At 45.3% G+C, this 27,957-nt stretch overlaps 1 protein-coding gene and 1 long non-coding RNA gene across 3 annotated transcripts in view; one reads left to right on the top strand and one right to left on the bottom strand.

Moving 5' to 3' along the window:
* SOBP (sine oculis binding protein homolog) overlaps nucleotides 1-1,065 on the bottom strand; it is a 156,808-nt gene extending 155,743 nt beyond the window's left edge. For both annotated transcript variants that reach the window (XM_074990783.1, XM_074990782.1), the window contains exon 1: nucleotides 509-1,065. In XM_074990783.1, the coding sequence (XP_074846884.1) occupies nucleotides 509-604 (96 nt within the window). In that variant the 5' untranslated portion in view covers nucleotides 605-1,065. The remainder of the gene's footprint in view (nucleotides 1-508) is intronic.
* LOC142011399 (uncharacterized) lies at nucleotides 480-27,900 on the top strand. Its single transcript, XR_012645074.1, has 5 exons — nucleotides 480-541; nucleotides 3,642-3,768; nucleotides 4,403-4,576; nucleotides 13,724-13,834; nucleotides 27,857-27,900. It is a non-coding gene; the product is annotated as an uncharacterized LOC142011399 (long non-coding RNA).
* Nucleotides 27,901-27,957: the final 57 nt, after the last annotated feature.

Here is a 27,957-nt window from a genome sequence, read left to right on the forward strand (position 1 = left end):
CAGCTCTCTTTCAACAGCACCTATGCTGCGTGGATCAGCTGTGAAGCGAGGCATGTAGAGCGGAGAAAGAGGGAAGAGAGAGTCCTGGACGCCAAGCCCCAAAATGATGCGCGGCTCAGCCCGTAACGCTTCACTTTGACATTTGAATTACACGCCTGCAGCTGGCTCCTGGAAAGGGAGAGCAAGGCAGGGTTGAAAAGCCCCCGCTCCTCCTCTAACTTCCCAGCTCGCCGGCTCACCCGCGCGCGTCGGGATCCACAATGCACCCGAGGAGCCTGAGACCCCAAGGAGGGCGAGTTCAGCCCAGAAAGCCCCCGCGATCCAGGGCGGCCAGGGAGCTGGCTTTGCAGCCCGTGAATTCGGCTCTGTTGGCAGCCCGGGAGGCGGAGTTGAGCCACATTCAGAGCGCCCCCCCCCCCCCCGCGCCCCAAATGACAAGAGACCCTTTCTTATTCCACTGCCCGGTGGGGGGGGGCAGAGGCGCCCCCAGCCCACCACAGCCCCCTACCTTCATCTCCTCGTTGATCTCCCTCTTCACCGGGTGAGCCGGCTTCCTGCTGCGCTTGTTTTCGGGCGGTCTCCCTTCTTTCTCCATTTCTGCCATTTTTGGTGTCTGGCTGGTGGAGATGAAATGGCTGCTGGTGCCGTGGGGGGGCTGGGAAGCCGAAGTTGGTGGAGGGGGGGAGATAGAGGCGGGGGTGGGGGGGGTCGCTGCTTCAGCGGTGGGAGCCGGCGGGAGGGAGCGTGGGAGGCGAGAGCGGCGCGGGGGGGGCTGGGGATGCGGGTGGATGCCCGCTGGAGTCAGCCATCTTCCGCCGCCCCGGCTGCCGCTGCCTGCAGGGGAGAGCCCGAGCCCGAGCCCGGCGGCGGGGGCAGAGAGCGAGCGCGCCAGCCCGCCCGCCCCGCTGCGCCGCGCCGCGCCGCGCTCCTTCTGCCGCGCGGCTGGGCCGAGGGGGTGGCAGGCGACGGGGTGGGCCGGCCCCCAGCTCCGGGAGCGGGCGGGGCTTCCGCCGCGGCTCTGGGGGCTGCGCTCGCCTCCCTGCTCGGGCGCTCCCCCCCCCAGCCTCCCGCGGGGCCGTGCGGCGCCCCCGAGCCCGCGCTCCCCCCCTCCCGGCCTGCGCTCGCACGCGCGGCCCGCAGGGGGCGGGGCAGGACAGGGGCGGGCCGGGCCAGGCCGGGCGCGCTCGGTGCCCGCCCGGCGCCTGCCAGCCCCCCGCCAGCCCGGCCGGTCAGGGAGCGCAGCGCCGGGGCGGACGTGGCCTGGGAGCGGCCGGGCCGTGCCGCGCCGCACGCGCGCTTCGCAGCCCCAGCAGCTGCCCGGCCGAGGAACGCCGCCGCGCTGCCCGGTCCCCCCGCCTGGGAGCAAGCGGCGTGGGGGGGGCGGGTCTGACCGCTGCCCGGGCTCCTGAGCCCTCAGCACTGCCCCGCGGCAAAACAGCCCCCCAGCCCCAGGGTGTAGCCAGCCCGTGCGGTGCACTCGTGGCGCAAGTCTGGTTTGAAAGCGGCCGCACGGTTTCTGTGACCCAGCTGCCATTCACTTTCTGATGCCCCCTTCCCTCTCCTCCGCCTTCTCAGCTTCCACACCTGGGTGTCTTAGGGTTTGCGCTGGGAAGCTGTCTCTGTCATGAAAAGGTTTGATTACCTCCGTGGGGCTTTTTCTTTTCTCTATCTGTGCCGAGGAAAATGAGAATGAATGGTCTGATAGGAGGCACTTGAGAAATGAGGTACTGAATTACGGTACACGCTGTGGGGGTTACAATTGATTCTTCTCGGGCTGTGCTTGCCTACTCCTTGGCAGTTCATAATTACCTGATACAATACGGTATGGGGGTGTCCATTGTTCCCTAAGTCAAAATTGTAATTGTTAAGGATTTTTCATTATGACTGTGGTACAGCTTCAAATTACACATTTTTAAAAATGTATTTGAAAGCTAAAATGTGTTCTGTATGCATATGAGTAGGCTCTCCATAAAATGTCTGTTTAGCCTGTCAAAGCTAGAGTTCATTTTGTATGTTACAGATGTCTAATTTACATATTTTTGTTTCTTAAAGTTAAATCACGGGCATTTGTGAGTATAAAAAGTTGAGCAGAACTCTTTCTGCTTTTGTGACCAGAATAAGTCATGCTTACTCTGTTCTCATTGTGGAGTGGTTAGAAATATAGAGCCTCTGTTGTTTGTTTGCTTGCTCTGCAGTTCTGAAAATATGAAGAATCTGAGATTTAAAATACTTGGTTTATTAATGCATGAGTAATCATCAAAAGGTGTCAACACAAAACATATGTCAGGCTGGAGTACATCTATACAGCTGTAGAGTCACCAGAACAGTTCAACAAAAGATTACTTTAATCACAGCCTAAATGAGTGAGTCAGGGCAAGAGATTTGATCAGACAGTTTAGCAAAGCAGTAGAAACCTGCAAAGGCACTTGTATAGACTTCTTTGCATCAATGTAGATGCTACAATACATACGGTACATGCAATGCTCCGCAAGAGCAATGCATATTCATATACATATTTCACTGATAGTTTTGAATGCACAAGGAATGCTTAACAGGTATTCAGATTTTTGTAACACTTTTAAATATAATGAGCTTTCCAATTTTTGCAAGTAATTTAGATGAATTTGCAGAGATGTTCAGTACTCGGTATATAATTTCTAATTCATTGTGAATTTGCCATACTGGTGCTTTTGCGGTTTTTTTTGTTTTTGTTTTTGTTTTTTTATTCTACCGCAAAAATATTAATTCCCCTCATTTTCTTCTTGTTTGAAACTCATTACAATGCAATCACTGTTAAAAGTCTCCAAGGGATAACTGTGATTGTTAGTTTGTAGCTTCACAAATAACAAGCAGTCCTGGAGTACTTTAAAGTCTAACAAATTTATTAGGCCATGAGCTTTAATTGGTAAGCCCCACTTCTTCAGATGCCTGGAGCAGACCACTAGAATCCTGGGTTTACATAGCAGGGAGAGAGTGGGAAGGGGGGAGTGAAGGAAGGAGAGAAAAAAACTACTAGTGACAGGTAACCCCCTTTTAAATTCCTTTCCTAGTCTCCCCCTGGTTCTTCCCTGCTATATAAACCTCAGGTTCTAATTGCCTGTTACAGTCATCTGCAAAAGTGGGTCTTACTCATAAAAGCTCATGACCTAATAAATTTTGTAACCTTTAAGGTGCTCCAAGACTGCTTGTTGTTTGTGTTGTTGAGCACCTAACAAAAAGCAAAATCTTCAAAATATTGTTTCAAGGGTTACAAATGAAATATTGCTCAAACACAATTTTATATATAGCACCTTACTGTTTTGAAGCTTTAATAAAATGTCTCCCTCAGAAAACAATTTTGATTCGAATTGCCACCTGTTCAGTTATATAGCTATACCTTGATGAAAAAAAGTAAAGTGAATTCTTGTATTAGAAAAAAGTAGCAGTTTCTAATATGGGCTGATAAGGCAGTTTTAAAGAAAAATGTGGGACAATGATGGTTCTGTTTAGAGAGACTTCTAAAAACTCATGGATTGAAAGTGCAAGTTTTAGAGTATTATGTGAAACACACTGTTAAAAATATGTTTCTCGTATAATAATAATTCTAAACATTTGCTATAATTATGGCAATAAAGCATTGTTTTTTCTAATAATCAAAGCAGATAAATAATGTGACAGATGATACAGTCCTGTGATCCTAACAGAGGCACATCTTCCATTGAAAACAACAGGAATTTTGTACAGCTCAACAGGCACAGATAATCTGAATGGCCACAACCCATTACATCCGTAAGTGGGGAAATATGAACAATTAAATTGTAACCAAGCAGGTTAAATTAGTGAGCAGACAAATATGACTAATTTGTCTCTTAGGACCAAATGTGGCATTCCTTACATATTTCTTCAATGAGGATTCTGACTATGTCCGTTTTCCTGTGTAAAGACTGCAGGATTTGGCTGTAAGTCAGGCATCACTTTGAATTTGGTACTGTAAAGTCTATGGTCTGATCCTCAGAAGTCCCGCTTTTCAACCATTGCCAATAATCTTTAACATGCTGATCATACATTCTGATCACCTCAGATTCTGTACTGTTTCTGTGTATCTACTATTGATGGTTACAGGAGTGCTGACTCAATTTCTCTTCTGTAGTGACCATGGATCACCTCTTGACATCTGTCAGGAGTCATACCTCATTGAGAACTAGTGTTTTCTCTCCAGAGTATGTTACTGAACAATTATATTTCTGATGATGGCATAGGGTGCAATGTCAACTCTTGTTTGCATAGGAAAAGTTCCGGTTCAAATATTCCTGTATATAAAATGTTCAAATTACATGTGTGATTTACTATATATTTTCAACTATTAAATAAGCTTTGGAAATAATCTGAGGATGAATCATTTTACTTGTCATTTGAGATACAGAAGCCAAGAAAAAGAGATAATTTGATGTCTTAATGGTGGCTCATTCAATTTCTGTGAAGACTTAGAACATCAGAAATAGTGAAAGTGGCTCCTCTTTTGTTCCAAGTCCTCAATTAATTCCATGTGCACGTAATTCAGTGAAGGAGTGGCAGCATGTGGCACTACTTTTGAAAGGTAAGTGAACTTTGGGTTGCGGGGGGTTGGAAGGGTTAAAGTGTGGGGTCAGTTTGGGGCCATAAGTGGGAGGAAGGGTTAAAACCTGGTGGTGGATCGGGTGCATGGGGCGGGCAGGGGGGATGGTTCAGGCTGCTGCAGTTTGGGTCAGTGGGACAGGTGGGGCAGTTAAGGCCATGGCAGGTTGAGTCTCTGAGGCCGACAGGGTTTCAGGCTACAGCAGGATGGGGCCGTGGAGAAGGCGGGGTGTGAAGGCTGCAGCAGGTTGGGTTTTTGGGGCTGTCAGGGTGTTAAGGTTGGGGCAGCAGACCCAGCAGGGAGTTCAGACTGTGGTGGGTTGAGTCTGCGGGGCTGGTGAGGGGGGTCAGGCTGCGGCAGGTTGGGTCTGTGGGGGTGGCAGGGGGGGTCAGGCTGCAGCAGGTTGGGTCTGTGGGGCCGGTTGGGGGGAGGGTCAGGCTGCGGCAGGTTGGGTCTGTGGGGCCGGTCAGGCTGTGGTGGGTAGGGTCTGCAGGGTGGGGTGTAAGACTCGTATTAGCAGGGTGGAGTTCACTCATCTAGTGAACAAAGGCAGGGATGTGTCCCTGTTTTAGAAAGTACTTATAAGTAAAGTACTTGTTTAACAAGGGATGAGTGTATATGAAAATAAATCTGCTGTTCACCTTAGAGAATCCATAAGTACTTACATATGTTTACTGAACAATGACCACACATATCTCTAATATGTAAAGAACTATATAATTTGGAAGGAAACCTCACAATTCTAATGGCTAAGCATTGTGGGGAGGTGGGTACTCTGCATTTTAACACCCTTTGAAACAGTAGTTCCCAAACTTTTCGACATCATGCCCCCTTTTTAATTTTTGAAAAACCTTCATACCCCCCCACCTCTTGTTCACCATCCTCCAACCCCCTCTTTTTTAACAAAAAATTCTATTTGTAATTTAAAATTTAAAATAAACTCAAAAACTTGGTATAAAATTTTATTTAAAATTAAAAATAAGCACAAATATTTTTTCTTGGCCCAGTAGCTGCACGCCAGGTCCGGGATCTCAGGAAGTGCATGCTCTGCTCCCCTCCTCAAACAACCAGCATGTTTCCTGAAAAGCTGGGTCTGTTGCCCGCCAGCAACTTCCTTCCGCCTGCTGCCTTCCTGTGCAGGAGACGGAGGGGCATGGGAGTCCCCAGTCTGTGCCTGCTCTGACTGCTCAGGTAGTACGCCCTGCTCCACGCTCCCCACAGCAGCCATCACTGCCTGAGCAGCTGGAGGTGGCGCAGCTTCAGGACTTGCACTTCCACACCGCCCCCTGTGCAGGAAAGTAGCAGGTGGAAAGAAGCCGCCGGTGGACATCAGACACAGCTTTTCAGGAGACACATTAACTGTTTAGGGAGGGGAAGCAGAGTACACGCTTCCTGAGATGCCGGCTCTGGCTTACCCCCAAAGCTGCCCGCATTTTTGCTGGAGGTAATGCCAGTGCAGGCTCTTTCTTGGAGTGGGGGGGGTTGATTGGGGGGCTGGGTTGCCTCATGCCCCCACCCCCCCCCAGAATATCTTCACACACCCCAGTTTGGGAACCTGTGCTTTAAAAGATGGGATGCCTTGGGACTGCTCATGTATATAAAAGTATGCATGTGTATTTGCAGGATTTGTATCTATGACTTTATCAAGTTCTCGTGGCTGAGGGTGATTTCCTACTGAAATCATTGGGAATTTTGTCCAGGAATTCTCCCAGAATTTCAGAGGGAAATTAATCAGCCTATTAAGGCTCACTCCTGCATCTGTTGAGGTCACTGTTAAAACTTGTATTGACTTCAGGAAGAGGAGAATATGGCCTTAATTTTTTCCTTGCCATTTTACAGGCCTAATCATTTGCACTTACAAAAGACAAAATTTGTGTTTACAAAGGGAACTTGCAAATAGGTCATTTTAACAAATTGCCCCAGTGTCAAATTTAGACACTTATTTCTCTTTCTGTGTACAGTAAACTCTTTCATATCTGGCATTCTATTATCTGTAACTCCCAAATAACTGGCATTTTAACCATAAGTAAATGTTAGTTACAGTGAAAGTAAATACAGCAAATACAGTATAAGTGTACAGGGTACATAAATGTTGTTGTGGGTAATTAAAGTACTTTGCATACATTTTTGTTTGTTTCTTAATATCTAATCTTGTTTTTCCTTTAGGGTGTGTGTACACAGGCACAAATCTTCGAAATAGCCATGCTAATGGCCATTTCGAAGATTACTAATGAGGCGCTGAATTGAATATTCAGTGCCTCATTAGCATTAGGACGCTTCTGACCGCGGTGCTTCAAAAGCGCTGCTTTCGAAAGCGCGCAGCTCGGCGCGGCTACACGGGGGTCCTTTTCGAAAGGACCCCGCACCTTTTGAAATCCCCTTATCCCAATCACTGATCGGAATAAGGGGATTTCGAAAGGTGCGGGGTCCTTTTGAAGAGGAGCCTGTGTAGCCGTGCCGAGCCACACACTTTCGAAAGCGGTGCTTTCGAAGTGCCACGGCCGGAAGTGTCCTAACGCTAATGAGGCGCTGAATATTCAGTTCAGTGCCTCATTAGTAATCTTCAAAATATGGCTATTTCGAAGATTTGTGCCTATGTAGACACAGCCTTAATGTTATGTATTACTAGGTATACCTCTCTATTATCAAGAATATTTGACTATCTGGCAGCCAGATATGAAAGAGTTTACTGTATTGAGAGTGAAATATTTTTAAAGAGCATGTAACCATGTACTCTTGGTGCACCTAGCATAATTTAAAAATGTCTACATCAAAACACACACTTCAACATAACTAAAGATGTTGTCCTAATTCAGTTTAGATGCAATTTAAGTGATGTTTTCCTATCAGTGCAACTGAGGTCATTTTTCTTTGAAGGAAATAAGTGGAAAAGCAGACTCTTCAGCTTAAACATGGAAGAACAACATATTGGTTTAAAAAATGCATGGAAGGGCTGCTGTAAGGCATGAGTGACAGTGTATGGGGATGCTAGCAAATTATGCAAGTTTTTGTTTGGGCATTAATACAAGGTTGGGAAAGTCATGATAATTACCATAGCAACATCATTATCACATGATATAGAAATCCAGTATGAAATCAGGAACCGAAGTGGGGTGAGGGGCCCTGGAAAGGGAAAGAATAGCACTCCCTCCTCTTTTTAGCTTGCTTAGGTAGAACTCCCCGCCAGGTCCCTCACTTCTTTGGCTGGTGTGATGAGAGCTCCCCCTCCTGTTTCCATCTACTTTAAACGTTGTATAAAATGCATCCCGGAATTTCCCAAATCATGTATTCAGATTTTCACCTACAATGGGAAGAAGGCGAAAGAAATAACCAATGGAGACATTGTACCTGTCACAGTTTGTGAAGCTCATTTATGAGAAGAAATTTTTCCTATTGTCTTTTCTAATGTTTAAACATAATATCTCTCAAGATCCATCTTAATTATATTCACAAGCACAGAGTATATTAATTAACACAGATATTGATGTTTTTCATTTTATTATGTACTTTAAAGTGGCAGCCTCTACTTTTTGTTCAGCTGTTCTCTGAACACTATTTATAATAATTTGCAATACCCATAGGTTATAATAGCAATGGTAAACTAAATTAATTAATTACAATATCTGCTGCCAGCCTCCTTTCCTTTAACAGTTTTCACCCACATGGAAACATGCATGAACTACTTCCTCACTTCACTTGTATCAAATCCACATATAACTTCAAAAATGTTATTCCGCATTCACACCTTTTCAGACCAATTCCATTCATTCCTGTACATGGATGAATGTCCCCAGTGGTATTCACACAGAAAATATATCTATAGGTACCTTTCTGCTATGCGTACTAAACTCCATCATGGTTTTCTTAGTCAGTTGGAGGCTGCAGTGAAGAGTGTCAAAATATGGCCTCAAGAAAGCAGATCCCTGAGGGGAGTTGATATGAAAGCTGTGGAGACTTTCAAAAACACCAAATACGGAAACTTTAAAAATTGATGTACACTAAAGATAATTCTTGAGCTGGAAAAATGTAACCCCAAAGTTGTTAGTGTTGTTAATGTTTTGTTTAATTAAATACTCTGGCAGACACAAAGTAACTTTTTTTTTTTTTTTTTTTTTTGTATTTATTGTTTCACTTGTCTTAAAATAAGAGCTACACATGAGATAACTGGGTAAAAAATTGGCTAGTTTCAGTGTACCTTCTCTTAGTAGTTCTGCATCTTTTACCTAAATGGTAAAAATAAATAAATAAACCCTTCTAATGTCTGCTACAAAAAAATTACACAGGGACAATTATTTTTCTTCTTCGGCATCAGAGCACACCAGTGTCATTAAAGGCTATGTAACATCAGCCACTAAAATGGATACCAAGAGATACTTCATATGAAACCAAATTAGCACAACCCACACAAATCACCAGTGTTGAAGTTCTGTAGTAAAATCTTATGAGACACCTTCCAAGACTGTTCTGTAAACATTGCCAATGATACTTTCATACTGGATGCAGTGCCAATGGCAGGTGGTGTTATGGCTGGACAGGGAACTAAGACCCATCATACAAATTTGGCATTGGCTTTGTGGTGCTCCACACATATGCAATATTCAGTCTTCATTATTGTGAAGGATTCTGTGTTGGAATTAAACTGTGAACCTTAAAACAGCTCCAGGTGGTTCAGTGCAGGTGGCTGCTTGCTCTGCAACACTGCGTGCCAATCTTGTTCACTTCTTTGGATCTCTATTGACAATTGATTCAAATTCAAGGTCTGGACCTCATTTTAAAAGTCTATGAGACAGGCCTAATGTACCTAAGGGACTGTCTCACGAGGTTCCCTGTAAGATGAGCAATTAAGTGGCCATCCAGGAGCGGTTCAAATGCTGCTGAGCTGATTAGCAGAGCACCCACAGCCAGCAGCATGTGTTCCTGGTGGTAGTATGCATCCCCACGTACTTTGGTGTGCACAAAATTTATTCTGCACATGGATGGGGAAAAGTTAGAGGGAACATTGCTGCCTCACTCTGTGAGTCCTGCTCTCTTTTGACTGCTGTATTCTACCAAAACAAGAGAACTGTCAAACTCAAACGTGAAACTTTAAATGGCAGAGCCTGACAGCTCAGAAACTCTCCTGAAAATCTTAGAATTACTTTATATTTCAAAATATTCAGAGCTAAATGTAAAACTCAGTTATTAAACCTAATTTTCTCTCAGTAACACAAAAGGTACATATTTAATAAAATAACAGCAATCCTGCAGAATGAGAGAAGAACAGAGAGATCATGTATTTCTTTTATTAAATGGATGAAGCACACAGATGTTGTGGTACAAAAACTTAACAAGAATGAGCTATTAGGGAGTAAAATGAGTTTGGGCAGAAAATGGGGGGAAAATGCTCTATTTTTTTACCTTATTTCTCTTTTTAAAAATAGGTCAGATATGCTGATAAACTCATCAGAACATTGTCACAGGAAACTTCATTTGGCTCCATCCAAAGTGTCTTCCTCCTCCCTTTGGATTTATGGACCCATTCTCTTTTTTTCCTTGTCAATTCATGAAAAACAAAAACAAAAATCTGAATGTACAGATGCCAATTTTTTACATTAATCTAATAATCCTATATCTCCCTACTGATTTTTGTTGAATGAGACAGTATGTCAATGTAAGTAACATCTATCATAGAAAGGAAAACATCTATACATTCTTTTAATTCATGAAATCATTCTAGAATTGCTGTATATTTAAATTACTTCAGTTTTCAAACAAACAGTATTTTGGAGTACCCCACACATTGCACACAAGATCTCATACAGTAGGTTATTCATTTTTTATGGACCTAAAGAAATAAAACCAATGTATTTAAGGTGATGCCTACAAAAGGATTTACAGTACAGAAAAGTTAAGAATCAGGCTTTGACAACATCATTACTTGACAATGATTTTTCTATTGTAATGCCTACTTTCCTGTTAGCTTCTCAGCAGAATCCTCAATGACATACTGTCTAATTTCTTGATCTTCTCAGATATATTTACATGATTAATGGGTTACCAGAAAAATCCACTTTATTTAAGAATATATAACTGTGGACATATATTCCAGACTGTCACGTATCATATATTTCAGCGCAGGAAAATGTTTCTTACAAAAAAAAAAGAAAACTTTGAATAAGATATGACATTCACAATTTCTTTGTAAGCTATTATGTTGAAGAAATACATTTTCTGATTTGTATTGCTCTTATTTTAAAAATGACATTGTTAGTAAATATACATCATCTTGCTTTTGAGGATCTCAAAGTCCTTTATAAATATTAATTTATTTGTATAACATCCCTTTCCAGAGTGGATTAAGAAGACCTGGGTCCCTAAACACTGTCCCACAAGGCACCCTAATGTCCACTTTCAAATCATGGGATGGTATTGGTGAGGGCTATGTACACACAAGCTGGGCCTGTGACAGGTTTCAGTCTTTGGGAGATCCTGGTAATGCAAGTTCCTCAGCCTTCGGTATGTAATGTAGGTCTTCCAATCCCATTAACTACCCAGTATATTTGTCATGCCCTTTTGTGTCTCTGTACTGCTGTAGTGCCCAATTTATTCTTGAAACACCACGGTTCCGGTACGCTGTGTGTGTGCTACAGCATGGTTGGACTCTGTGATTCAAATAAGTTCAGCTTCCTTGTACTAGGGCATGTGCTTCTAGCTGAACCAGTTAAAGGGGTAGAAGCTGCACTTGAGCTATAAAGGGTCAGAGGGAGGCTCAGTGAGAGCAGAGGTAGAAGAAGGACAAGCTGTGGAGAGAGAAGAGCTCCTGCAGTGGTCATTGAGAAAGGAGTTGGGACCAGGCAGGAAGACCTAGGTAAAAGTCTGGATTTTTCTTCAGAAGTCCAAGTGGGCAGTCCAGGCCTTTCACCTTCTCCAGGTGCTCGGAGAGCATGGACAGGAGCTCCTCGAGGAGGGGCAGTGCCCAGTTTAAGACAGGGCCAAAGACTCTTCTTTGTTTTTTGGACCTTTCTTAACTTAATAAAAAAAAAAACACCAACCAAAAACAAACCTCAAGTAGAGGTCTGGTTGAATGAGAGAGGCTGTAGTTTAAAGTGCACTGAAGAAAGGGAACTCAGGGCCATGAGCGGGTGGCTAGAGGGCAGCCAGTTTTGTTTCTGGGTGCTTCAACTACTTGCAAGTCCCACCACATAACGCTCTGCCAACTGCCTGCAGCCATTACTCTCCTTTCAGGGTTACCAGATACCCTGACCCACTGCTCATCAAATGCCTCCAAACTTTTCCTGCTGGCAACCAGTACCCCACAGCAAGAGGAGCAGTGACAGATTCATAACACCTCCTTCCATGGGCTTATTACTGCTCAGTGGATTCATCACACCCCTATGCTGTTCCTGGTTGCAGGAAATCTGGAGTTCATCCAGGACCTGGAAAGCCTCAGCTGCTGTGTGTAGGGGGCCATCCTAGTAACCCAGCAAGTTCTATGCGGGGAAGGGCACTCAGCCTGGTGCTGGGAGTGGGGTAATTGTTGTGAAATGTTGTTCTTCACTGGAAATGTTCCTTTACACTAGACTTTCTGATTCAGAGGTTGGGGATGGCAGTAGCTGTTGAGTAAAGGGGTGCTACCCCTTGGCTGCCTGAGTAAGAAGTAGGGCAGCATGGCCAGGCACCCCATTCTTACCTGACCAGGGTTTGTGGGATTCCCTTGAGAAGTAGGCTGCCTCCTGTTCTACGTGAGTCTCTGCCAGCTGCATGTGATGACAGGTTCTCATATGACCCCCGAGCTGGACACTCTTTGGACAAGTTTACTATGCTTAATGGTTAGACTGTCCCTACTTTTTCTGGTCAGGATGGTAACTATTCTTATACCCATCTTAAAGCAAAAAAAAGCTAGGAAGATTTAACAGCTCTAATGCTGAATCAGGATCAGGTTCTGAATTAGTAAACCCATGTCTCCTGACTCCCAGAACTGTGCTCTAGTCATAAGAGCATGCAACCTGTTCTCCCTTCAAAATCTGAAAATTGGCCAATGCTTGGAAACAACTTCTGTCCTGAGGTTTATCCATGAAACTGCACTGAACATAGAGGAATTGCACAGGGGTAACTGTGGACAGAATTTGTCTGAGCTGGTCTACAACTGAAATTATTTCAAATCATGAAAAGAATTGTACCATAGGAGGCTTTCTCACTGACACCACAAGGCAAGGAACTTCAGAGCTAATTAAGGCCTTCTATAGACTGTGTGAAAAGTGTTGGTGCGTGGCTTGGAAAAACATTAAATGAAGGAAGAGAAGAGAGGGAAATGACACATTCCAGATCTGAAGAAATGGATCTGTCCCACAAAAGCTCATATTGTTAGTCTTTAAAGTACTACAGGACTGATTTTTTATTTTGTGAAGATACAGACTAACACAGCTACCTCCCTGTCACTATCCTACAGCTCTGGTTGCTTTTGGGGAAAGTGAGCCTCTACATTTTAGAAATGTGTGGAGAGAATGGGATTGGTAAAAGAGAGTGTGGGGGAGAGTTGGCTAGCATGAATGGGAATCAACTGAGGGGAAACTGACTTGTGGCTATGAGAAAATAAGAATCTGAGCAAATTCCAGAAAGGATGAGGACAATAGAAAAGGGGATGGAATGAAAGCTTAGAGGACTGATATAAAGCTGTGTGAAAATGTATGAATGGGTTAAAGTGCTAATTGTGTTTCTGTATCACGCTGTAATCTAGTGCTTGAATTTTGCTGTTCAAGCAGATGCAAATCTGTAGTCCAGATGCTTGACAAGGACCCTTGATAAGGCAGTGGGCATCTATCCTCTTTTATTTAACAGAGTCCTTGTGACAATCAGCCTTCCTGGAAACTGCCATGAAACATGTTATCTTGAAAACATATCAAGGAGGGGAATGGTTGTATTATCTTCAGTCGTGAATTAAATGGGACTGCTCAGATGGAACTATTTTGAGTTACGGGTTGTGGAACAAATCCAGGGGTGGGGTCTCTATATTTTGCTGCACAGCTGCGTGTTTTCTGTGCTTATTGGTGTGTGAAGAAGCACCAAGTCAACATTTTAAAACTTTGGTACCTAAAGTTAAGTTCTTGAATCATATTTATATTTCTTCATAAAGTGCTCTTATTTTCACAGGTACTGAACTCCTGCGACTATCAATGGAAGTACACCCAGCGCTCAGCACCTTCAAAATTCAGGCCACTTGTATTGAAGAACTTAAGCAGAGGCTTATGTGCTTATCTTTAGGTTTGAAGATTTAGCCACAGTCACTAATCTGGTTAAACTCATAGTGGTGTTGTACAGAAGTAGAGCTATAGGACTCTAATCAGGTTTGATCATTAGATCCTATAGTCAGTGCTATCTTTTATAGATAACGTACCAAGAAAAGGCACAGAGAGAATGAGGAAGAGGGTGAGAAGAACTAGCAGATGTTAATTTAAAAAAAGTGCCTGAGTGTGTGCAGGGGACAGGGCTAGTGACAAAGGATGGCCTCAGGGAGGTAGACCAGTCCTCATTTTGGACTAACTTTAATGTCCCATGAGATCTTCGAAATCAAGCCATCAGTCAGTGATAAACTAGGATATAGTAATCGTCTTTTCAGTCGCTAATTGAACTAACATACTCTAGATCAACTGTGCTTTAGTTTCAATAATAGCCGTAGCAATAACTCCTATTATTATTTTAATAATTTTAGAGTTTTTATTGCCATGACAGGTAGGTTCTTTGATGCAAGGGTTAAAACAAGATCAAATGCAGTCAAATGCTAAGCAACATAAATGTGTCTAACATTGCATTCTGATGGTCATTAGCAATGTTCCTGCTATTTTTCCATCCACGTGCAGAATAAATTTTGTTACATGCACAAAGGCACCCATGAGTAGAAACACGTGATGCTGGCTGCTGCCAGCTGTGAGTGTCCTGCTAATCAGCAGGGTGGTATTTGAATCTCTCTTGGGTGGCCAAAAGGCACTCAGTTTACAGGGAACACTGATCATTAGTCTTTGATGCAATGACAAGTATAGCAAATTTCAAAGGCAGGTGGAACCTATCTGAAAACCACTTCCCCTGTTGCTCGACACAGAAGATTTACTTAGATTAGGGGGGAAGAGATGAAGTTAGGATGCACTACCAAGTCTAATTTCAAACTCTCCCCTATACGAGATGAATGATAATACCCTCGTTACTAGGGTATTATCATTCATCTAGTATAGAGGAATGGTATCTTGATTTAGCCGGTTTTGATTGAGATCTGTCTATCCTAAGTTTTCCCCTAATTTATAGTTTGACCAGCCAAACTTTTGTTAAAACTGTTATAGTGTTTCACAAAGTATTAGGGATCATTTCAAATCCTGTTACTTAACTCAAGTTAACAAATTCAATTTTTAAAGGCACCTTTTTTCATTGTCCAGTCCAAGACAGATCAGATATTCAAACTTGGTTTCCTACAACAAAGATTTCCCAGTTGACCATATCTCAGATCATCCTGTCCCTGATCATTCAGGTCTTGAGAGAACATGAGTAAACAGAAATCTAATGCAGAGTCTCTGGTCTTAAGTGTTCAAGATGTCCTACACTAACAACAGCTTTCAGGTTGACTTCAAATGCAGTGCGCTACAGAAACAAAGAGGGAAGGTGTGATGTAGTAGGGGATGTGTATGAGAGAGAGGCTGAGCAGCTCACACCGGCTAGGGATGACCCCCTGCTGTCTGTAACCTGAGCTGGCAGGTAATACCTCTGTCCCTGAACAAAAAGCAGGGAGGAGCCCAGCTGGGTTTGAATCAGAGGCAGCATTTGGAAGCTGGGGGAGAGTTGAAAGGCAGCCAGCCTGTGCTGAGGGGAGACTAGACCCCAGATGGGGCCCCCTTGGGGCCTCCTCTCCACAAAATGGATTGGACTGACTGCTTCTGGCTGATGTTAGGAATATATTATCGACCATCTAACCAGGACAATGATAGTGATGCTGACAGGTTAAGGGAGATTAGAGAGGCTATCAAAATAAAAAATTCAGTAATAATAGGGGATTTCAATTATCCCCATATTGACTGGGTACATGTCACCTCAGGACAGGATTCAGAGATAAAATTTCTCAATGCCTTAAATGACTGCTTCTTGGAGCAGCTGGTACAGGAACCCACAAGGGGAGAGTCAATTCTCCATCTAGTACTGACTGGAACGCAGGATCTGGTCCAAGAAGCAACTATTACAGGACCGCTTGGAAATAGTGACCATAATATAATAACATTTGATATTCCTGTGTTGGGAAGAACACCGCAGCAGTCCAACACTCTGGCATTTAATTTAAAAAAGGGGAATTATACAAAAATGAGGAGGTTAGTTAAACAGAAATTAAAAAGTAGAGTAACTAGAGTAAAATCCCTGCAGGCTGCATGGAAACTTTTCAAGGACACCATATTAGAGGCCCAACTTAAATGTACACCCCAAATTAAAAAACACAGTCAGAGACCTAAAAAAGAGCCACCGTGGCTTAACAACCATATAAAAGAGGCAGTGAGAGATAAAAAGGCATCCTTTAAAAAGTGGAAGTCAGATCCTAGTGAGGAAAATAGAAAGGAACATAAACACTGCCAAATTAAGTGTAAAAATGTAATAAGAAAAGCCAAAAAAGATTTTGAGGAACAGTTAGCCATAAATTCAAAAAACAATAGTAAAATGTTTTTTAAGTACATTAGAAGCAGGAAGCCTGCTAAAAAAGCAGTGGGACCCCTGGACAATAGAGAGATAAAAGGAGCAATCAAGGAAGATAATGCTATTGCAGAGAAACTAAATGATTTCTTTGCTTCAGTCTTCACGGCTGAGGATATTACAGAGGTTCCCAAATCTGAGCCGTCCTTTGTAAGTGACAAATCTGAGGAACTGTCCCAGATTGAAGTGTCAGTAGAAGAGGTTTTGGAACTAATTGGTAAGCTAAACAGTAACAAGCCTCCAGGACCAGATGGCATTCACCCAAGGGTTCTGAAAGAACTCAAATGTGAAATTGCAGAGCTATTAATGGTGGTTTGTAACCTAGCCTTTAAATCAGCTTCGGTACCCAGTGGTTGGAAGACAGCTAATATAACGCCAATATTTAAAAAGGGCTCTAGAGGAGACCCTAGCAATTCTAGACCACTAAGTCTAATGTCAGTACCGGGCAAATTAGTAGAAACAATAGTAAAGAATAAAATTGTCAGACATGTAGAAGAACATGATTTGTTGGGCAAAAGTCAGCATGGTTTCTGTAGAGGGAAGTCATGTCTTACTAATCTATTAGAGTTCTTTGAAGGGGTTAACAAACATGCAGACGGGGGGATCCAGCGGACATAATATACTTAGATTTCCAGAAAGCCTTGGACAAGGTCCCTCACCAAAGGCTCTTATGTAAATTAGGTGGTCATGGGATAGGAGGAAAGATCCTTTCATGGACTGGAAACTGGTTAAAAGACAGGAAACAAAGGGTTGGAATAAACGGTAAATTTTCACAGTGGAGGGGGGGTTACTAGTGGTGTTCCCCAAGGGTCAGTCCTGGGACCAATCCTGTTCAACTTGTTCATCAATGATCTAGAGAAAGGGGTAAGCAGTGAGGTGGCAAAGTTTGCAGATGATACCAAGCTGTTCAGGATAGTCAAAACCAAAGTAGATTGCAAAGAACTTCAAAAAGATCTCAGCAAACTGAGTGATTGGGCAGCAAAATGGCAAATGAAATTTAATGTGTGTAAGTGTAAGGTAATGCACATTGGGAAAAATAACCCCAACTACACATACAATGTGATGGGGGCAAATTTAGATACAACAGATCAGGAAAAGGATCTTGGAATTATAGTGGATAGTTCTCTGAAAACATCTACACAGTGTGCAGCGGCAGTCAGTAAAGCAAATAGTATGTTAGGAATTATTAAAAAAGGGATAGAGAATAAGACAAAGAATATCATACTTCCCCTATACAAAACTATGGTACGCCCACATCCTGAGTACTGCGTGCAGATGTGGTCTCCTCACCTCAAAAAAGATATACTGGCATTAGAAAAAGTTCAGAAAAGGGCAACTAAAATGATTAAGGTTTTGGAAAGAGTCTCATATGAGGAGAGGCTAGAGAGACTGGGACTTTTCAGTCTAGAAAAGAGGAGATTGAGGGGCGATATGATAGAGGTATATAAAATCATGAATGGTGTGGAGAAAGTGAATATTGAAAAGTTATTTACTTGTTCCCATAATATAAGAACTAGAGGACACCAAATGAAATTAATGGGTGGTAGGTTCAACACTAATAAAAGAAAATTTTTCTTCACACAGCGCACAGTCAACCTGTGGAACTCCTTGCCAGAGGAGGCTGTGAAGGCCAGCACTCTAACAGAGTTTTAAAAAGAGCTTGATAAATTTTTGGAGGTTAGGTCCATAAATGGCTATTAGCCAAGGGTAAAGTATGGTGCCCCTAGCCTTTAGTCAAAGGCTGGAAACAGATGGCAGGAGACAAATCGCTTGATCATTGTCTTCGGTTCACCTCCTCTGGGGCACCTGGCACTGGCCACTGTCGGCAGACAAGATATTGGGCTGGATGGACCTTTGGTCTGACCCAGTATGGCTGTTCTTATGTTCTGACACCTCTGTACGACGTTGTGTCCCCGTTGGCTAATAAACCTGCAGTTCTAACTGCTGTGTGAGAGTCACTTCTGTCTGCAGATGGAGTGAAGAGCTTGGAGACCCCTGAACCTCATTACAGCTGGTAGCAGTGATGGGATGCACTGCGCCCATGGATGGGCTTCCAGCAATGACTGACTGGGTGCAGTAGAAGTAAGGAGGCTTATAAGAGACAGGGGTGCTGGAGGCAGAATAAAGTGATCTTTGGAAGTCATGGGGTGCTGCAGCTTTGGCCGATGAGTCTGCACCCCAGGGAATGGCAGGAAGATGGCTTACACCCGACTCCTGAAGGCAAACCTTGAGGATCTGTGCAGAGAGAAGGACCTGACCATGGGGAAGGCAACCAAGGCCCACCTGATTGCCTGGCTGTAAGAGAATGACTGATGCAGGGGGCCAGATTCTGTCCCAGCTGGAAGCAGCTGTTCACCCCCTGGGAGCATTTCAGATTCTCAGGCAGGAGTGGGGGGGCTGGACTCTGCCAGACAGACGCGATGCCCACCTGGTCATGTCCCGGTAGCAGTGGCGTGTCCGGGGTGGAGTCCCCCATGACAAAGTTGTGATGGCTGAAGATCGAGATGCGATTAAAAGAACTGGAAGATGGTGAGAGACAGCAGTGGCATGAGCAGACTATGGTGAACCATGAACAGACCATGGCAGAGATGAGATGCCAAGAGGCCCTGGCAGCGGTGAGTGGGGAGACGCCCAAGAGGCCCAATACTGGCTGTCACGTTGAGAAGCAGAAGATGTAGGGGGACCTGGATGGGTTTCTTACCTCCTTTGAGCAAGTCTGTGATTTGCACCAGGTCCCCCAAGCCAAATGGCTCTTGCAGACCACCCCCTTGCTGGATCAGAAGGCCATAGAGGTGCTCAATCAGCTGCAGGGGCTGCAGCCAGGGGACTATGAATGGGTCAAACAGGCCCTGCTGCATAAGTTCAGGCTGACCCCCAAGACATACAGGAAGAAGTTCCAGGAGGCACAGAAGAGGCCAGAGGAGACCTATGTAGACCTGGCCTCCTGCATGATGCAATACTACCACAAGTGGGTGTTTGGGATGGGAACCCAGACTACAGAGGACCTGGTTAACCTGATGGTCCTGGAACAGTTCTATGGAGTGTGCTCACCTGACTTCAGGATGTGGATCAAGTACCGGAAGCCAGAGGACTGACACAGCATGGGGAAGCTGGCTGATCAGTTCACAAACAGCTGGGCCAGATGTGAAAGGGAATCTTGGAAAGAGAAGGAGCCCCAGAGAGACAGGGAATCCTGGACAGACCGGTCCCCAGCTGTGCAGCGGAGGGAATCACCTATGGGGTGAGGCCAGAAAAGAGGGGCCAGCCATGCTCCCCTGAGAGGGCCAGCTAGATCCTGGGTGGAATAGCCAGCCCAAGGGGCACATTGAGACCTGGCCTGTTATTGCTGTGGGCAGAAGGGGCGTAGACAGGTCCAGTGCCCCAAATCCCCAGACAGGCCCAGCCAGCAGAGGCCTCATGAGGTCAACTGGGTGATGTCCCAGCAGCCAGAGGAGCCAGCTTTCCAGGAAGGAGAGGCTGGAGATATGGCAGGCTGTGGGGGAACGGATCCACAAGCCAGCACCTCTGGGAGACCTGACATCTCAGAGGCGGACTTCCCCATGTACCAGGTGGGGGCAGGGTGGCCCCTGCAGAGTGAGTGCCTCATGCCCCTGGAAGTGGAGGGCTTCTGGGACACAGGGGTGGAGGTGATGGTGGCCTGACACAAGCTAGTGGACCCAAACTGCATGGTGCCCAACACTCAGCTGATTCTGAGGGGCACAGACAGGACCCTGTTCAAGGTACCCATAGCCCAAGTGCATTGGAAAAGTGGGGCTAAGGAGGGCCCCAAAGAAGTGCGGGTGCTCCAGCACTTGCCTATGGAGGTGCTGATGGGGCGTGACTTAGAGGAGTGGCCAGAAGGACTCCACAGTGCTCAGATCACTACCCATGGCCAGAACCAGCGAGGAGTTTGCAACCCTGACTCAGGGGAGGGCACCTGCAGGGTATTGGCCTGACAGGCATGGGGCTCAGCAGGGCTGGGACTCTGGACCCAGGCAGTGGTGGGGAATAGGTCCCTGTCCCTTCCTCAGCTGCTGAATTCCAGGCCAAGGTGCAGGCAAATCCCTCCTTACAGATGCTGAGGGACTGGGTTGGCCTTTGTGTGGCTCAGCTCCTGGGGGGAGCCCATCAGGAGAGATTCCTGTGGAAAAGAGGATTCCTGTGTCAGGAATGACTTCCCCTGGGGGAGAGGGTGATCACGGGGGGTCCAGTGGCAGCTGGTGGTTCCCCAAAGGTACCACTCCAGGCTGCCCTGCCTGGCTCATGACGACCCCCTCTCAGGGCACGCAGGGATCCGGCGCACCCAGCTGAGGCTGCTTCAGACCTTTTATTGGCCAGGGATATTTGGGGCCATATGGCAGTACTGCCAGGCCTGAGACTCCTGCCAGAGGGTGGGAAAAGCCCAAGACTGGGGGAAAGCTGCCGTGAGGCACCAGCCCATTGTAAAGCAGCCTTCCCAGAAGGCAACAGATATAGTGGGGCCTACTGGCAAGGCGACCTGGATGGGGAAGAAATACATCCTGGTGGTGATGGATGTCGCTATCCGCTGCTCTGAGGCCATGACTCTAGCCTCTGTTGAGGAAAGCACAGTGGCAGATGTTCTGCTGACCATTTTCAGCAGAGTGGGGTTCCCCAGGGAGGTCTTCAGTGACCAGGGGGTCAACTTCATATCTGCCCTGCTCCGGTACTTGTGGGAGAAGTATGGGATCTGGCTCTCCTGGGCCTCAGGGTGTCACTCCTGGCCCGACAGGCTGGTGGGAAGTTATTTGGGACACTGAAGCAGACGTTGGCGGCCGTTATGCGCCAGCACCTGCAGAACTGGGAGGTGCCCCAAAGGTCCACCAGGCTCCCTCTGAGAGAGCAGAAGGGGAAGGAGACCTCTGGGCTTGCTGAGAAAGTTATGGGAGGGGAAGGCTTCCCCAGATGGAGAGTTGGGGGTGGAGGATGTCCTGGCCTTCCACAAAAGGCTTGCTGAGTGCATGGGCCCGGCCAAGGAGACCCTGGGCACCAAGGAAAGAGGAAGGGCTGGTATGAACACAGAGGGCGGGCCCGCGCCAGCCCCCTCAAAGTTGTCCAGCAACCAAACAAGGTGGAGCCAGCACCTGCAGGACATTGCCGTGGCAGGCCCAGCAAAGGGGAGCACCAATGTCACAGCTGATGCTTTACCTGGCTGGGGTGGATCTGAACTTCTCCAGGTCACCAACTGAATGAAGCTACTCAGTATGGTCTGGAGTTGGGGAGAGAAGTGATGTCGACGCAGTGTGTGTGAGTGACAGGCTGAGCAGCTCACACCAGCTAGGGATGATCCCCTGATGTCTGTAACCTAAGCTGGCAGGTAATACCTCTGTCCCTGAACAAAGAGTGGGGAGGAGCCCAGCTGGGTTTGAATCAGAGGCAGCAGCTGGAAGCTGGGGAAGAGTTGGAAGGCAGCTAGCCTGTGCTGAGTGGGGTCTAGACCCCAGATGGGGGCCCCTTTGGGGCCTCCTCTCCACAAAATAGATTGGACTAACTGCTTCTGGCTGCTGTCCTGACACCTCTGTATGACACTGTGTCCCTGTTGGCTAATAAACCTGTTGTTCTAACAGCTGTGAGAGACTCATTTCTGCCCGTGGATGAGGTGCAGAGCTTGGAGACCCTGAACCCCATTACAGGAAGGTAAAAAGACATGGATAACTTTTGCAAAGTCTTTACTTGAGAAGAATGGTCCACTGTATCCTAGCCAGCTTCATGGAATAACAAACAGGATATCTCAGACATAAGCAAATATGAGGGAGCAAAGGAAAAAAATTATATGGATATTTTTTCCCCCAAAGTGATTGTTGCAAAGTAAAACCATGGTAGCCTTAGCATGTAATATTTTAAACAGCAAAATATAAAGCTTCATAATTGACAATACACATATGTAAACACTAAGGAAAATAACTATAACAAAGATTTTTTTCACAATGACTTAACATTTATTCATTTATGTATTTAACTTCTTAAATGCTATGTCCACTGAGTAATCAGGGCCACTCCATTTGTTTCATGAACTGCTATGGCACAATCCAGTTTTCAGAGCAAGTTTTATGGAGTGATTTTCAAGATTTTTTTATTTGTGTGCTCAGGACCCAAAAGCTACTCTCGGTTTCTTATTGGACCCTCCCAAATATCATAGGGACCATACAGTTTGCGACTGTAAAGGATGGTGGGATTGAGTCACTGTAAAAAATATGGGCATATATATATCTTGGGTAGCTACTGAGTGTGGCTGGGGATCAGTCATCAAGGGAGTGAGAACATGTCAAGGGGATGCCACCCCAATGGTTTCTTTTATTTACTTCCTGTGGCTTCCTGCTCCCACCAATACTACAAGCTCCTTGGGGAAGGGACTGTTTTTTTTGTTACATGTGCCAGAAGTGTACCTTGCACAATGGGTACCTGACTGGGATTTCTAGGTCCTCTGTAGGTACCAATAAATAACAATGGCAATAATAATAATAATAATATCAATAGGCTGTGCTGTTAGGAGGGATGAGGCTGAGATGGTTGTTTCTGCAGAAGGGAGGTGATACTGGGTTGGACATATGAGATCCTGGTTTTTGGGGCGATGGCACTGCATGAGAGTATGAAGGAGTGTTGCTAGGGTGTTCTCCTCTTCTCCCTCCTTCACCAGCTTGCTCTGTCAGTTGTGCATTATTCAGCTCCACGAGAATGCTGCTTCAAGAGGCTGTGAGTAAGGTGGGACAAGCTAAAGGGTTATACTGAGAATGACACAGAGTTGGGAGATGTTAAAAACACCAATTGCACCAGGGAAGAGGAGTAACAGAGAGGAAGCCGTGGTAGTCTATACACTATCAAAACAAAAAGCAGTCAAGTAGCACTTTAACGACTAGCAAAATAGTTTATTAGGTGAGCTTTTGTGGCACAGACCCACTTCTTCAGACCATAGCCAGACCAGAACAGACTCAATATTTAAGGCACAGAGAACCAAATACAGTAAGCAAAGAGGACAAATCAGAAAAAGATAATCAAGGTGAGCAAATCAGAGACTGGAGGGCTTGGGGGGAAGGTCAAGAATTAGACTGAGCCAAGTATGCAGACAAGCCCCTATAGTGACCCAGAAAGTTCCCATCATGATTTAAACCATGTGTTAATGTGCCGAATTTGAATATAAAAGCCAGCTCGGCTGCTTCCCTTTCCAGAACGGTGCGATAATTCTTCTTCAGTAACACACATACCTTTAGGTCATTGACAGAATGCCCCATTCCATTAAAATGTTGACTAACTGGTTTGTGGATCTGGAGTGTTTTGATGTCTGTTTTGTGCCCATTGACCCTTTTTCTAAGGGAGTTAGAAGTCTGTCCAATATACAAAGCATCTGGGCATTGTTGGCACATGATGGCATATATGATGTTAGTAGAGGAGCATGAGAAAGTGCCCGTGATTCTGTGAGTAACCTGGTTAGGTCCAGTGATGGTATTTCCAGAGAAGATACGTGGACAAAGCCGGCAGCGGGCTTTGTTGCAGGGAAAGGTTCCAGGACTGGTGTTCCTGGGGTATAGACTGTGGCTCTTAGTGAGGATCCTCATGAGGTTGGGAGGTTGTCCGTAGGAGAGAACAGGCACGTCACCCAGGGCCTTCTGGAGTGTGGCATCCTGATTAAGGATAGGTTGTAGGTCTTTAATAATTCGTTGCAGCCCCCAACTCAGACCACTGCAACGAATTATTAAAGACCTACAACCTATCCTTAATCAGGATGCCACACTCCAGAAGGCCCTGGGTGACGTGCCTGTTCTCTCCTACGGACAACCTCCCAACCTCATGAGGATCCTCACTAAGAGCCACAGTCTATACCCCAGGAACACCAGTCCTGGAACCTTTCCCTGCAACAAAGCCCGCTGCCGGCTTTGTCCACGTATCTTCTCTGGAAATACCATCACTGGACCTAACCAGGTTACTCACAGAATCACGGGCACTTTCTCATGCTCCTCTACTAACATCATATATGCCATCATGTGCCAACAATGCCCAGATGCTTTGTATATTGCACAGACTTCTAACTCCCTTAGAAAAAGGGTCAATGGGCACAAAACAGACATCAAAACACTCCAGATCCACAAACCAGTTAGTCAACATTTTAATGGAATGGGGCATTCTGTCAATGACCTCAAGGTATGTGTGTTACTGAAGAAGAATTATCGCACCGTTCTGGAAAGGGAAGCAGCCGAGCTGGCTTTTATATTCAAATTCGGCACATTAACACATGGTTTAAATCATGATGGGAACTTTCTGGGTCACTATAGGGGCTTGTCTGCATACTTGGCTCAGTCTAATTCTTGACCTTCCCCCCAAGCCCTCCAGTCTCTGATTTGCTCACCTTGATTATCTTTTTCTGATTTGTCCTCTTTGCTTACTGTATTTGGTTCTCTGTGCCTTAAATATTGAGTCTGTTCTGGTCTGGCTATGGTCTGAAGAAGTGGGTCTGTCCCACGAAAGCTCACCTAATAAACTATTTTGCTAGTCTTAAAAGTGCTACTTGACTGCTTTTTGTTTTGAAAGGGAAGAGGAGCTGCTCCTTACTCCCTTGCCTGTTTGCACTTCTACTTAGAGTGAGCAACTGTGGGATTTTGAGTTCGTTTTCTTTGTATCTTCAGCTGGTGACAGTACAAAACAGCAGGTGCCCCTTGGTTACTTCCCTGGTGCCATGTTTTCCCACTAGCTGTGACATTCTGGTCTAATAGGTGCAGAAAACCTAGGTTCTAGTTTGCACTGTGTGTTGACTTACTGAATGATCATTCTGTGTCTCATTTGCAGAGGTGAAAGTAACTTAAATTACGTACAGGTACTGTTCTATCACACCCCCAGGGCAGGGGGTAAGGGAAGAGGCTTGAAATACTAATGTCTATAAGAAATGTAAGTGTGTTTGTGTGTGGGGGGGAAGGCTCAGGGCAAAGGGCTGGGGGCCCCTCTGGGCAGGAAATAGGGATGTGGGGGGTGCAGGAGTCAAGGCAGGAGTTCAGGGGCTTGGAGGCTCAGGGCAGGGGATTGTGTGTGTCTGGGGGCGGGGTGTGCCAGATCCAGGGTTGGGGTGTGTAAGGAGGAGCTCAGAGAAGGGGCCTTGAGTATGTGTGGGTGCAGCAAGTGCAGGGAGGAAAGTGTGCTATTTAGGGAGGAATAGGCAGCTCAAGCCTCCCCACACCAGACCAAGATTCAGACTGGAGGCTGCTTGCTGTTCCCTTTTGTCACTCTCAGGAGTGAGAGGTCAAATCACAGCCTGGGTCACTCATTCCTCTGCCCTTTCCCCAGCCAGGAGAGAGAGGAATTTACATATGCTGTGTGCTTTGCTTTTGCGCTCAGGGAGAGGAAAACAGCAAGCAACATCCCTCCCAAAATATCTCCCTGGGTGGGCTCACGCAGCCCCCGAACAGTGGGGGAGTGCACCCCTAGCTGGCTCCTTTAGCCTGTCTGCCTGCTGCTTAGCAAGAAGCCCCAGAAGACGAGCCTGGGAGCACACCATGCCTCCTCCTGTAACCATGTACCCAACTGGCCAGCTCTTTCTTGCCAGAGCAGTGCACCAGGGTGTGCCGGTTTACATTCACCTCTGTTCATTTGCCCTACCAGTAAAATGGAGATGATAATTCTGATTTACCTTTGTGATCTAAAGTCTTTGTATAACTATAAAGCATTAATATTATTATCCAGCAATGAAACATGTTACAACATCAGCATTTAAGTAGCTATAATTTTGTGAATGTTAATAGTCTTCAAGGGCTGACTTCTGACCAGGAATTTGTGATTCTCATTGAAGTCAACTGGAGTCTAACATACGCAGCTGAAACAGAAGGGGTGTGTCTACACTAGGAACTAACTGTGAAGTTAATGTCAAAGTTAGGCACTACTTAGAATCATAGAATCATAGAAGAGTAAGACTGAAAGGGACGTCGAGAGGCCATCGAGTCCAGCCCCCTGCCCTCATGGCAGGACCAAGCACTTTCTAGACCATCTCTGAAAGCCATCTATCTAACCTCTTCTTAAATATCTCCAGTGATGGAGATTCTACCACCTCCCTTGGCAATTCGTTCCAGTGTTTGATCAACCTGACAGTTAGGAACTTTTTCCTAATGTCCAACCGGAACCTCCCCTGCTGCAATTTCAGTCCATTGCCTCTTGTTCTATCCTCAGAGGCAAGGAAGAACAAGTTCCCTCCCTCTGCCTTATGACACCCTTTGAGATACCTGAAAACTGGTATCATGTCCCCCCTCAATCTTCTCTTTTCCAAACTAAACAAGCCCAATTCCTTCAGCCTTTCTTCATAGGCCATGTTCTCTAGACCTTTGATCATTCTAGTTGCTCTCCTCTGGACCCTCTCCAATTTCTCCACATCCTTCCTGAACTGCGGTGCCCAGAACTGGACACAATACTCCAGCTGAGGTCTAACCAGTGTAGAGTAGAGCAGGAGAATGACTTATTGTGTTTTGTTCACAACACACCTGTTAATGCATCCTAGAATCAGGTTTGCTTTTTTTGCAACAGCATCACACTATTGACTCATATTTAACTTGTGGTCCACTATAACCCCGAGATCCCTTTCTGCTGTACTCATTCCTAGGCAGTCCTTTCCCATTCTGTATGTGTGACACTGATTGTTCCTTCCTAAGTGGAGCACTTTGCATTTGTCCTTATTAAACTTCATGCTGTTTACCTCAGCCCATTTCTCCAGTTTATCCAGATCCTTTTGAATTATGACCCTATCCTCCAAAGAAGTTGCAACCCCTCCCAGCTTGGTATCATCTGCAAACTTAAAAAGTGTACTTTCTATGTCAATATCTAAATCGTTAATGAAGATATTGAACAGAACCGGTCTTAAAACAGACCCCCTGTGGAACTCCACTAGTTATACTTTTCCAGCAGGATTGAAAGCCATTAATAACTACTCTCTGGGTACGGTTATCCAGCCAGTTGTTCACCCACCTTATAGTAGCCCCTTGGAAGTAGCCAGCAGAGAGTCTACACACATTTTCCCTCACATCAAACTTAACTTAGGCAGTTAATGTAGGGAACCCTACTTTGAAGTCCTTACTCCATTCCTTACTCCTTATTCCACACCCAGGAATGGGGTAGTGCCCTACTTTGAAGTTTAACTTCCAAGTAGGGTGTGCGTAGATGCTCAACTTCGAAGTTGCTTATGTCTAAGTAAGCAACTTCAAGGTTATTTTTGTAGTGTAGGCACAGCCAGTACAATCCAAAGTTAATAATATCAGAACTCCACCACTGTCTTGGTGCTGCTGTTTTACAGTCTGACTGCAGAGTCGATGAGGCTACTGGGAAAGTAGGATTGCCATTTAGTTAAGACATAGGGCTGAAAGTAAGTTTGCCTAGAGTTCTGATGTGATCTTGAGCAAATCACTTAACTCCTCCTTACTACAACTTCCTCACTTGTAAAATGGCTATAATAATAGCTGGCTACCTCACAGTTATACCATGAAACTAAATTTACTTGTGTGTGTGTAAGTTGCTTTGAGATCTTCAGATGAAAAGCTTCATAGGTGTGCTAAATATATTTTATTAATTTTCATTTTATAGATTAAATCTTGTGAAGAACAGAGTACAGTCTGCAACAGGAGATTGTAGTCACTGGTTAGTGTATAGTGAGTATACTCTACTCATACATGCATCTCAGAGTA

The sequence above is a fragment of the Carettochelys insculpta genome, chromosome 3 (genome assembly GCF_033958435.1).
Source record: "Carettochelys insculpta isolate YL-2023 chromosome 3, ASM3395843v1, whole genome shotgun sequence".
NCBI lineage: Eukaryota > Metazoa > Chordata > Testudines > Carettochelyidae > Carettochelys > Carettochelys insculpta.